General features: G+C 36.1%; 1 protein-coding gene across 1 annotated transcript in view; it reads right to left on the reverse strand.

Moving 5' to 3' along the window:
- LOC128662408 (melatonin receptor type 1A-like) overlaps nt 1–12,436 on the reverse strand; it is a 40,304-nt gene extending 27,868 nt beyond the window's left edge. Inside the window, exon 1 of the mRNA XM_053716197.1 lies at nt 12,166–12,436. Coding sequence (XP_053572172.1) covers nt 12,166–12,346 — 181 coding nt within the window. The 5' untranslated portion in view covers nt 12,347–12,436. The remainder of the gene's footprint in view (nt 1–12,165) is intronic.
- Nucleotides 12,437–13,326: the final 890 nt, after the last annotated feature.

The following is a 13,326-nucleotide window of genomic DNA, read 5'->3' on the forward strand; positions in this document are numbered from 1 at the left end:
TTTCTATAAAGCACAATTATATTTCCAGTTCCTTTTTGATGCTTTCTACTCCTTTTTCTATCACCCCACTACTTGGCTATTCATTAAACTGAATTGTGGGTGTGGCGAGGGGTGTATTTATAGGCATTTTGAGGTTTGGGAAACTTTGTCCCTCCTGGTTGGATTGTATATCCCATACGGCACTAGCTCATGGACTCTTGCCAATATGAAAGAAATAAATTTATCAGGTAAGTTCTTACATAATTTATGTTTTCCACGCTTGAGGAGCTGTAGTTAACAGTTTTGCGCAACATAAAAGTTTCTCGAAAAAATACATTACAAAGTATAGTCTAATAAAAATTATTTAAAAAAAAATATTGCACACAAAAGTTATAAGGGCTCAAAAAAAGCAGACAAACGGATTTTACATTGCCATACATACACATACATAGAGAAACATGGATTTATATGTATAGACATATGTTTAACAATGGAGATAATTAAAAGATCTTATGCACATTAAACAATATCTCAGAGGGATTTTCAAAGCGATATTCGCATATAGATCTCGAGATATCTAGACATATATATATATAATCATATACATATCTCGAATATAAATAGATATATCAGTCCAAAAATCATCACATATTTAGAGAAATATTTATTTATAAATAAAAACAGAACGTATTCCGTTACGAAAACATAGCAATATGAATTATTCACATTTTCAGGCACACTTTTCAAGGAGAATACGTTAAGGGCTTTATGCAACATGTTAGGGTTTCTGTGTGGTTTTTTTTCTATTTGTCTTCTCCATTGACTTCAATAGGGAATACTTGAACACGCATGCACGCACGCGTTATTTTGCAACTTCTAATAGCTGGGCAAACCCAAATGCGAAAAAGCCATAACGCGTGACTTGTAATCTTGCACTATGAATATAGCAAAATCTTTTGTTTTCATTAAAAAATATACAGTTCATTACGAATGTAAAGGCTAGAAGGCGAGGAATAACATTATTACGTTTCCAATTTTTTTTAAAAAAGTGCTTATGGAATTGTTAGTGCAATTTTCACCTAATAATTATTCATAGATTAAATAATATAATAATACATGTTGAAAATTTATATTTTGATAAATGTGTGGGAATTTGTTAAACCTTATGTACAAATTATTGTTGAAAATTATTGTGAACAAATTAGTGTATGTTTATTATATGTACGTATTACCTGTGGCAAATATTCATTAAAGGGACACTAAATACATTTTTTTTCTTTAATGATTCAGACAGAGCATGCAATTTTAAGCAACTTTCTAATTTACTCCTATTATCAATTTTTCTTTGTTCTCTTGCTATCTTTATTTGAATAAGAAGGCATCTAAGATAAGGAGCCAACCAATTTTTGGTTCAAAACCCTGGACAGCACTTGTGTATTGGTGAGTGCATTTAGCCACCAATCAGCAAGCACAACCCAGGTGTGAACCAAAAATGGGCTGGCTTCTAAACTTACATTCTTTCTTTTCAAGTAGAGATAGCAAGAGAACAAAGAAAATTTGATAATAGGAATAAATTAGAAAGTTGCTTAAAATTGCATGCTCTGGGGTTCCGGAGGAGGAGCTAACTGCACACACCTGTGTGTGAGATTACCTTCCAGTCCTGCAGCTGCTGGCGGAGCCTCTCGTGCCTAACCCAGAGAACTGGGTAGCTATTTGGATAGCTTATTTCATCGCTCCTGGAACCTGACAGTGGATAGACATCCCACTGTGCTGACACTGTTAGTCAGCTTGCAAAAGCCTGTATAATTGGACTCTTTTTACTTTTCCCTTTTTTCTTTATGTACAAGCCGAACTCTCAATCTAAATTTAAGGAGGACCTGGGTGCTCCCCTCCCCCACCGGTGCTGCGTGGGAGGTCGAGGCTGACTCTATTCACTTTTTCTTACCATATTGACAAAACTGCCCTGAGTCCTACCTGCAATATAAACAGCAGTTTCTTTATATGCCCTCCCTCCCCCACCGGTGCTGCGTGGGAGGCCGAGGTTGATTTCATTTCATCTCTTTTGCCACACTGACAAACTGTCCTGAATCCTATCTACAGCATAAACAGCAGTCTTTTCCCACACCCTTCTCTCCCCCACCGGTGCTGCGTGGGAGGTTAAGGCCGTCCACACATCTCAGCATAGCTGTATCTACAGAGGACCTGCTGTTTTTCCCCCCTGGCTCCTGCCCCGAGTGTCTACAGTGATCCGGCGAACCTCTCACATACCTTCCCCTCCCCCACCGAAGTTGTGAGGGAGATAGAGAGCAACTGCGGAGCTGGCCCGAAGTGTGGTGGCGAAATACACTTTCAAGCAGGGGTCGCTGGATATCCGAGGCGGTTCTGTCAGGTGACTAGCTGAAGGTCTGCCGGAGACTTCCCCCCTCCCCCACCGGTGCTGCGTGGGAGGTTGGGACTGAGTGTGACCGGTCTTGGGACAGCTGCTGAGGATCTTCTTGCTTGGCGCCTTCAAGTGTCTTCATCCTGGTCTCCTTAGACGCTGGGGCCAAATGTCAGAATAAGAGGCGAATATTCCTGGATCAGGTTTTCTCTGTTTCGATTTTCTTTTTCTTCACAGAGGTACTATCCGAGTCTGCCTGTCCTGGGGAACGCTGCGCTGGTGCTGGTAATAACGCTTGATAGCTGGACACTAAACAAACCCCACAAACAGGTATTGTAACTCAGTACTACCATAATTGCAGGCTCTCTCCGCCTGCCTACCTTGACATTAGTTGAATACTAACACAGGAACATTCCAGGTAAGGCGGAGAGCTCTACATATAAAGAGACTGGCTGTATTTCTTTAATTATACAAAGGAACTTTTTTTTGTTTTTTTCTCTTTCTGTTTTTTTTTTTTTTTTTTTTTTCTTGGCTTAGTTAAAATGTAAGTCCTATATTTTGTTACAATATCGCCATATCAATGTATTGAAGGCAAGAGTTAAGCTTAGAAAATTGTAAGCTGTGTATAACATGTAAAAGTTCATTGTATTTTTCTCCTCTAAGAAGCGAAGTTTATTCAGGGAAGGGAATGCAAGGTTATTAAATGTATTTGGAGAATCAATGTCTTAAAATCAAAGGAGTTTTTTATAATCACTACAAGATTTATCATTTCTTATCACTGCTAAAAGGATAAGGTTATATAGAAATATAAAAGATCCCTAACTACACTATTTAATTAGCCTTTATTAAGAATAAATCTCCTGTTTTCCCTGAAAATAAAATATCATCTCTATCTATTTGGCAGGGGGGAAAGCCGGTATAGAAATACAGAGATTATTAGTAAATTTACTTAACACCCATTTTCAAAGGAAAAAAAGGGAAAAAAGGATTCTATTTTCACTGAAAATATACATAAATGTAGCTGAGGGAACCTGGTTATAAATAGGTCACTGCACATATAACTCGCAATCTGCAAGATACATTGTATACAATTGCTGGAATAACACTCTTTTGGCTATAAAGTTAACTGAGGAACTGCTATTGGTGCTTCTAGAGATATTATTCTCTTTATAGTCCATAATTCGTCACAAGTTTGCCCATAGTAATAACGTCCCTGATCATTGCACCCTTGACTGGACTTAAATAACACGATTTAACTCACCTTTTTTTTTTTTTTTTTTCTTCTCCTCCCCTTTCCCTCACTTAGCCACCACACTGCACATACCCATCCTCACTTGTCCAATTGAGAACGGTTTACCCTCTCAAACTTAATTCGAAATAATTCACCCCCTGTATTGACCCTCACTGAGATAACTCGCTTCACTTTATTTTTTTATTTTCTTTTTTCTTCTCACTGGCACATGGATAAATTCCTTCACACTTCACCCCGGAACCCTTCACCAGTCATGGCAGCAAGACAGAGAGACAGAAAATTGAAGGGCAATCAAGAGACCACCACAGAAGCACAATCAACAATTCTTAATCTGTCAGCCATACAGGAGTTAACCAATATTCACAGTTTAGTTGCCAATATATCAGATGCGCTCTCCCCTAAATTTGAGGCTCTTAGAGCTGAAATTAAGCAAGATTTTCTCTCCCTCACACAAGAGGTTCGTCAATTTTCAAATAGGTTACAAGAAGCCGAACAAAGAGTTTCGGACCTGGAAGACTTAACAATAGTACACAGCTCCAATCTAGAAGGTATAAACAATAGCGTGCAGAAAATTCAAAATAGATTAGAAGATCTTGAAAACCGTTCTAGAAGAAATAACATAAGAATCATAGGTCTTCCGGAAGAGCAGCAATATGACAACCTCGTTAATTTTATATCAGAAACCTTGCCTACAATTTTAAAAATGCCATCTACTTTATATCCTATCCCAGTGGAGAGAGCACACAGACTTGGTATCTCTCGATCAGGCAACAAAGAAAGAACTAGGCCTAGGCCGGTTATCGCTAGAATATTAAATTTTCAAGATAAATACACTTTATTCCAGTATTATCGCAAACAACAGCCTGTTAAGGCTGGTGACGCTACAATCCTCATGTTTCAAGATTTCTCTGCTGACACTGCAGCAAGGAGAAGGGAGCTTGCTCCTATTTGCTCCAAATTGATACAAAAAGGGTATCAGGCAACCATAATGTATCCTTACAAATTAAAGGTTAAAGTTGGAGAAGTCACACATTTCTTTGAAGAACCCCAATTGGCTGAGAGCTTCTATAACACACTGGGCTCTTAGTTTAATAATAACAATTTTAAGTAATCAATTGTTAGACTGAGTGTAATTTACAGGTTTTTGCTTATGGGGAAGACTGTGTCTCTTCTAGACACGTGTCTTAGGGTCCTACCCCCACCTATGCGGAGAATATGTAATTGTTCAAAAAATATTCTTCCCCTTTTTCTTAATTTTTTTTTTTTTTTTTTCTCTCTCTCTCTCTCCTCCTTCCTCCTAAATACATAATCGACTATGCGGAATAGTAATTGTAAAATAGTTTCGTGGAATGTTGGTGGTATAACCACCCCTATAAAGAGAAAGGCAATTCTTAATCATTTACGAAAGCTTCAGACTGATATAGGGTTCATTCAAGAAACCCACTTATCAGCTGAAGAATCTCTAAAACTTAAATCAACATGGGTAAAAGAAATCTACTTTGCACCCAGTGTTAAGAGGAAAAGGGGGGTAGCAATTTTAATAGGAAAGAAAATTAATACAGAAGTTGTACATTTTGAGGCTGATATCGGGGGGAGATATGTCTTATTGAAAATAAAGATTGCCCAGAAGATGTATACATTTTGCAATTCATATGGCCCTAACGAGTTTGATCCAAAATTCTGGAATACTCTGCAGACTAAATTATTATCTTATGCGGAAGGTTCCTTAATTGTAGGAGGAGACTATAACATGGCACCACAGTGCCCGATCGATAGGCTTAGGCACAATGTTAAACAATTAAAACAAAAAAAAGACAACCTAGAGGGTAAGATGTTTAAAAAAATCATGCAGAATTTAGCGCTGCGGGATATTTGGAGACAGCAAAATCCTTCCATTCAAAACTTTACATGCCTCTCCAAGGCGCATAAGACACTCTCTAGAATCGACATATTTTTAATTGATGAATGTATGGTATTGCAAGGGGTAAATTCAGATATAGGACCAATCTTCCTCTCAGACCATGCACCAATTGTACTCGAATTTCAGCTCGCACGTTCCCATTCTACTCCAGCACGTTTTTTTTTTCCCTATTATTTAATCACTGAGTTAAAATTCAAGAATTGGCTCATAAATAGATACAAGGAATTCGCACATTTTAATAGAGATTATCTAAATCGCCCTGAAATATTTTGGGATACTGCAAAAGCAGTGATGAGAGGGGAGATAATTTCATACAGTGCAGCTCTGCATAAGAAAATTCGAACTAGATAAAAGGAGTCATGCCAACGTTTAACTAACGCATATAATCACTATCTGCTCGATAAGACCCCTTTAAACTGGGCAAAATATGTTAGAGCAAAAAATGAAAGGGACACTTTTGTTTTATTGCAAGAAACTCAAAAGGAATTAAAATTGCAGGCTAAACTACATAAATATGGTAACAAATCAGGTAAGATGTTGGCCAAACTAATAAAAAATGAGAAAAAACAATCATTCATAGACAAATTGCACAATAAAGGGCTTCAGCTCTCCAAAGCCGAAGACATATTGGCTGCATTTAATGAATATTATCAGGAACTTTATTCATTTAAAACAAGTAATTTACATGCATCTGATGACTTCTGGAGGGATATTACATATCCTACTGTCACATCAGAAATGCTTGACAGCCTCAACGCTCCTATTTCTATAGAAGAAATAGAGAAAGTAATATCTAAACTTGCCCCAAATAAAGCAGCAGGCCCAGATGGCCTCCCTAACGAATTTTATAAAATTCTTACCGGCGAAGTCACCTCACATCTCTGTACGCTCTTCAATAGTTTTTTCATTGGTGGTAAATTGATTCCCTCTTCGTTTACCAATTCTTTTACAACTTTAATATTAAAAGGCGGAAAAGATCCTGAATATAAGGAATCTTATAGACCAATCGCTTTGCTAAACTCAGATTACAAAATCCTTACTGCAATTCTTGCATCTAGACTTCAGGGGCCGCTCTCAGAAATTATTCATACTGACCAAGCAGGTTTTCTAAATAATCGCAATTCAGCTTCAAAAATCAGGGAAGCCCTAATGGTGACAGAATACTTTGAGGTTTTACCTAGCTTAACTAATGGGGGGGAGGACTTACCTGATCTTTCTATTATTTCCTTAGATGCTGAAAAAGCCTTCGATTCAATATTCTATGAACATATCAAAACATCGTTAAGGCAATTTGGGATCGGAGGTAATTTTCTTGAATTTATCAAGAATCTATATAAACAACCATCTACAAGACTGATAGTGAATAATAATATTTCTCCTCCTATTCTTTTAGGTAGAGGAACAAGGCAGGGTTGTCCTCTCTCCCCACTTTTATTTAATATCTCTATCGAACCTCTGGCAATTAAAATTCGTCACCATCTTGATGGTATAAAAATTCGCCACTGTGAAATAAAAATTGGTCTCTATGCTGATGATCTGCTGCTTTATCTGGCTAATACCAAACTAAATTTACCAAAACTTTTCCAGATCTTGGAGCAATTTGGCTCATTCTCTGGATACAAAGTAAACATGGCAAAATCAGAGATGTTATGACTTAGGAAAAATATAACCTCAATATTAAACATTCCTTTTCGCCAAGTAAAAGACTCCTTCAAATATTTAGGAATTCATATCCCGATAAGATCTGCAGATCTCTACACTTTGAATGTACCCCCAATAGTTAAATTGATCAAAGAAAAGCTTACGACATGGCAAAATCTTCCAATATCACTCTCTGGAAGGGTTGCCCTTTTTAAAATGGCTCTTCTCCCAAAACTCTTATATATACTTCAAAACACACCAATAATTCTATTAGGAAAAGATATACGTTCAATTAATACCTCACTCATCCAGTTCCTATGGCAGAATAAGAGGTCAAAGATATCTCTTTTGAAACTTTCAATATAAAAAAATGATGGTGGTCTTGCTTTACCAGATATAAGGTTATATAATCTCTCTTTCCTGGCCCGTGTTGTAGTAGATTGGATCTCATCTAATAACTATGTTTTGAACAACCATCTTGAGGCCAGTGTCTGCCATCCGTACTCCTTATCTGCATTACTACACTTAGCACCTAAGGAAATCCTCTTAGAAATTAAACGACTCAAAACAATTCTCAATCCACTTAAAGCCTGGCACAAAATAGTAACTCTTCTCTCAATTAATAACAGCGCTACTAGCCTTCTGCCCATAATAGGTAACCCTAACTTTCAATCAGGAATATCTTCCGAAGTCTTTAGGAAATGGCATACGCAGGGGTTAACAAAGGTATATCAAATAATTGACAAAGAGAGAAAATATATTAAAACATTTCAGGAACTAAAAAGAGATTTTGATATATCTAACAAAGATTTCTTTGCGTACTTGCAATTAAGGCATTATGCACAAGATCTAGTCAAGAAAGCAGGCTGGGAATGGGGATTAGGTAAACTCGATGACTGGCTTGTTTTAACCAGAAATGGCCATATGTCAATTGCACCATGTTATCATCTTCTGGGTACAAATAAAGGTGAGCCGGTTTTGGCAAGGATTGCCTCCTACTGGAATGCAGTAATTCCTCAGAGTAATATTGAGCCTAAAAACATTCAAATGTCAATTAAAAAAATTGCACAAGTAACGCTCTCTGCAACTTGGAGAGAGGCTCATGTTAAGCTCCTTCATGGGGCGTATTTTACCCCCGAGAGAGGCTTTAAATGTGCAAATGCAGGATATAACAAATGTCCTAAATGTTCGTATCAGGCAGCTGACTTAACGCACATGTTTTGGCACTGCCCAAGGATTAGAAATCTTTGGGCTAGGGTTGAATATTGGTTAAAAAAGGTTCTTAAGATAGAACATGTCTCCTTGACAATATATCAAATAATATTATGCCTTAAGGAAGAGCCTGGTAAACAAATCGAGGAAAAAATAATAATCTCCGCTATCCTTGCGACAAGATATTTAATTTGCAAGAAGTGGAAAAGTCATGCAATGCCAAGCATTACTGAAATAAAAAACTGCATGAAAAAGCAATATATTTTGGATCAGAAAAATGCAGATATAAATAACGAACAAGATATTAAAAGGTTCTTTGATAAATGGGCCGCTTTTTTAAAAATATTCCCTGCTGCAGAAATAGATTATTTAATCTTTCCCTTCAGAAACACAGAAATTGTTTTGCTAGGTAACTGGTAAAATCTCTGGAGGAGGAGGGTGATGGCAGAGGAGAGGGGGGGGGGGGGAGAGGGAGGAAGAGGGAAGGGAAAAGGGAAATTTTCCCCCCTTCCTTTTTTTTTTTTTTTTTTTCCTTTTCTTCGCATGGGGGGGGGGGGAGGTTCGAAAATTAAAATCCCAAGCATTGTTGGAAATTAAAATGTTCATGTTTTCACCAACATGATGATTAATTTAAATTTAACTATATGCATAATTGAATATAGTATTATATTGTCGAATCTATTGTATCTTTTATGTTATGCTTTCATTATGGTTGATTTTGTCTTGTTCAATGACTTGGATCATAAATAAAAGTTTAAAAAAAAAAATTGCATGCTCTGTCTGATTTATGAAAGAAAAAATGTGGGTTCAGTGTCCCTTTAAGGATGCATTTTATTAGACACATTTAAATATTATAAGAAGCTGTTATAAAAATGAATTGGTGTTTTGCATCTCTCCAGCTGATGAAGGGTAACTTCTATCTTCATAGGTCACTCAATTCTATAAGCGATGATGATATTAATTTCTTGAAATGGGTCCTCTAAAGAAAATAGCTATGAGGCTACAAAAAATTGGCAAATCTTTGTAGTTAGAACCCCTTAGAACCTCCTTGTGCTTATGAAATTATTTCTGACATGGTATGTAATGCACAGAAGCTTGTTAGTTTTATCTTGATACATAGAAGCCAATTTATTAAAGGTCTTGCGGACCTGATCCGACAGTGCGGATCAGGTCTGCAAGACCTTGCTGAATACAGAGAGCAATACGCTCTCCGTATTCAATCAACCCTATCGTAGTCGATCGGGTTGAATTCCAGCGATTCCTGTCTGCCTCATCAGGACAGGAATTATGGAGCAGCGGTTTCTGGCTGTTTCTGGAGAGTCTGAAGACTCGCCAGAAACATGGCCCTTCAAGCTCCGTTCAGAGCTTGATAGATAGGCCTCAATGATAAGAAGTCAATTTCTTAAAGGGACATAAAAAGTTTGTAGTATGCTGTGATTGTAAAGCAGCTTTAGCAATGATTATGGCTTGTTTATTTAACACAGAAGTCAGCACCACGTGCACATGCAAGGTGTTGATCACAACTGGGACACAAGTGACTATTGGTAAGCATACCTATCAATCAGTGCCTGTGTACATTCACTCAGTACATGTATGCAACACTGATAAACCTATTGACTATTGATTTCCATGTCCCTTTAAGTATGTGTAATAATAAAGTCAAATTTAAATTGACATGAAAGCCCATTTTTGTCTTTTGTGATTCAAATAGAGCATACAATTTTAAACAACTTTCCAATGTACTTCTATTATCAAATTTGCTTCATTCTCTTAGTATCATTTGCTGAATGAGCAGTAATACACTACTGAGAGCTAACTGAGCACATCTTGTGAGCCAATCCCAAGAGGCAAATGTGTACAGTCACCTGCTAGCACCCAGTAGTGTAGGACATGTACATATTGTTTTTCAACAATGGATACCAAGAGAACAAAGCACATTTGAAAATAGAAGTGAATTTAAAAGTGTCTTAAAATGACATGCTCTATCTGAATTAAATAAGTTTTATTATTGTTTTTTCTATCCCTTTAAGCATGTATGATTAAAATAGAGCATGCAATATTAAACAACTAGTCTTGTTTTTTGTTTTTAAGCATATCTAGGTATGGTAAGGAGCAGCAATGCCCTACTAAGAGCAAGCTAGCTAGTGTGTGGTAGCTGCACGTATAGCACTGGTTTATCAGATGTGTTTCAGCAGGATCTCAGTAGTGCGCTGTTTCTCCTGAACCTGCCTATGATTACTTTTCAATAAACGATACCAAGAGAACAAAGTATGCTTGATAACAGAAGTATAAAAAACAAAAAAACTGAGTTTAATTTTGAATTTACTGTCCGTTTTATTTTCTAGATAAATGAACTTGTTTGTCTTTCAGGGGATCTGTCTAGACCAGTTATAGCTAACCTTCGCACCCCTGATCTTTCGGAACTACATTTTTCCATGATGCCCAACTAAACAGCAGAGTACCTAAGCATCATGGGAAATATAGTCTGACATCTGTGGTTCCAAGGTTAGCCATCGCTGGTCTAGACTCTTCAATCTCAAAGATTCAATATAATCCCTTTAAAAGGGCTATTTTTAAAAATTTCAGACCTATGCAAGGTGTCTGGTGGAATGGCAACACTTTTTTAGATGATGATGTGATACCCAGTTAAGGTGATTGGGGATTATTTATTTTTTATTTTTTAAAGTATAAACTTTATAAATCTCTTGGATGCAAGTGAGCTTTGCAATAAATTCCAAAGCAATGTGCCTAGCCTTTAAAGGGACAGTGTACACCAATTGTCTTATAACTGCATGTAATAGACACTACTATAAAGCAGAATATGCACAGATACTGATCTAAAAATGCAGTATAAAACATGAAAAAATATTACTTAGAAGCTCCCAGTTTAGCACTGTTGGTTTAGCACTGTTAGGCTGGGACACCCAGTGAAAGAGGCTGGGAAAGCAGGAAGAGCAGACACCCCCCTTCACTGCATATAAAAACACAGATTAAATAAACAGGAGTAAGCAGAAATTTGTAGACTTCAGTCTACATCTCATACTTTAGGGCTTGGTTAGGAGCCTGAAAATCAGCAAAATGTTATTAGAAAGTAAGCAAAACTATACATTGTTACAAAAACACACCAAGGTGGGTTATATAAATGGATAATCTACAAAACATACATGCAATGAAAAATCTGGTATAAAATGTCCATTTAAGGAGTCAACTTTGATTCGTTTTTAAATGCTTTATGTATTATTCTTTTCATGTTTCCATTGGTATATCTGTGTGTTACATTACTAATTTGGGTGTTATATACATAATTAAAATATTTTTAAAAAGCCAAAATAATAATATGGCTACACTATCACTAAACTCTGACCAAAAAAAAGTTAAAATAAATTAGTGAAAAAAAAAAAAGTTAACACACAAGTGTATATTTGTGTGTGTATATAAATAAATACATAAATATATATATCTTAAGTGTGTGACATAGATTCTAAAGTAAGGCTAACACTCATATTTACTATGTTCCCTGTAAAATAAAACTTTCTCATCTTAACTTACTACAATTTCCATCACTTTAAGACAGTTTACATTATTGTTATTCACTGATAGTTGTCAATAGTTTCATACAAAAAAAAACAAAAAAACAAAACAAAACACTATCAAATCATTATTGTTTGAAAGTCCATAGCAATACACAAAAAGTTCAGTGCATAAGCTTTAAGAGCTGAATAAGCACAAAAGTTGCAGATAATTATGAGTAAATGATATCATTTAAGCCAACCCTCTTACCTGCTTTCCGAAGTTTTTTATTTCTAAAAACTGAAGTGATGACCAGAAGGTTTCCCACAATGTCCCCACTGATAGTGATAATCAAGACAGTAGTCATGGTGCTAACCACAAAAATAGGGTATTCATTGTGTTCCTCTTCCAAATCTCCCAGGATTGTCTGTTTTGTAGTGATTTGATCCATTGTAGTCAAAGAATACTCTTCATCTTAGCTATTCTAAATCCTTTTGTTAAAGGGGCTTGGACCATTTTGGATGATATCTAAGCATCTAGAGACAAGCCCTCTATTTAATCAGAACTGATGCTTCAGTGCAGCTGTGCAACACATATACACATCTGTTTTACAAGGTAGAACTACCCTCTCCTTTCTTTTGCATCACATTATGGGTGGGAGTAGCCAACATCCCTATTCCATTCATTTTTATGGAAGCTGGTAATATCTTACATCATTGTGGGAATATTCCCCTATAACATTGCTGAGAGCCAGTACATCCCTCCTGCCTCAATGTTCTTAATGCAAAACCAGAAATTCAATTACGCTGGAGTAATGCTTTCTAGACAAGTTCAGAATATGTTTCAGCAGATAGAAGCTAAGTAGATGCATACTTTGGTTGCTAAAAGATCAAGCAGTATAAAAAAAAGCAAATTTTGTCTCTTTTTTTTTTTTAAATATCCAAGGGGTGTTAAACACAACTAATTGTTATCAAACATATGAAGAAGTACTATTTAAACATTCAAAAAAATGTTAAAGCTGTTTATTCTGTTTTTAAACTGACAGCAAGAGGTCAGTGGAATAGAACCTCAATGGCTGATTAAAATAAGAGTCCCACACCTCTGTTGATAAACAGTAACATGCCCTACAGACAGGAACAAAAAATGTTCAGCACATGAACATTTGCTTTATAAAATCATAATAATAATAATAATAATAATAATAATAATAATAATAATAATAATTGCAATACATATTGAATATCTTCCTTTAAATGCCTATCCCTTAAATCTTATTATGTACACTCTTAGGGCAGTAATAATTTATAAAATGTATGTACACACACACTTTCTTTAATATTTATGTGCCTAATGGAAAATAAAACAACTTTGGGCTGTAATATATTCTTTTTATTCTTGGTCTTGTTCTCAATTTTAAATTAACAATCAAAT

The sequence above is a fragment of the Bombina bombina genome, chromosome 6 (assembly GCF_027579735.1).
Source record: "Bombina bombina isolate aBomBom1 chromosome 6, aBomBom1.pri, whole genome shotgun sequence".
NCBI lineage: Eukaryota > Metazoa > Chordata > Amphibia > Anura > Bombinatoridae > Bombina > Bombina bombina.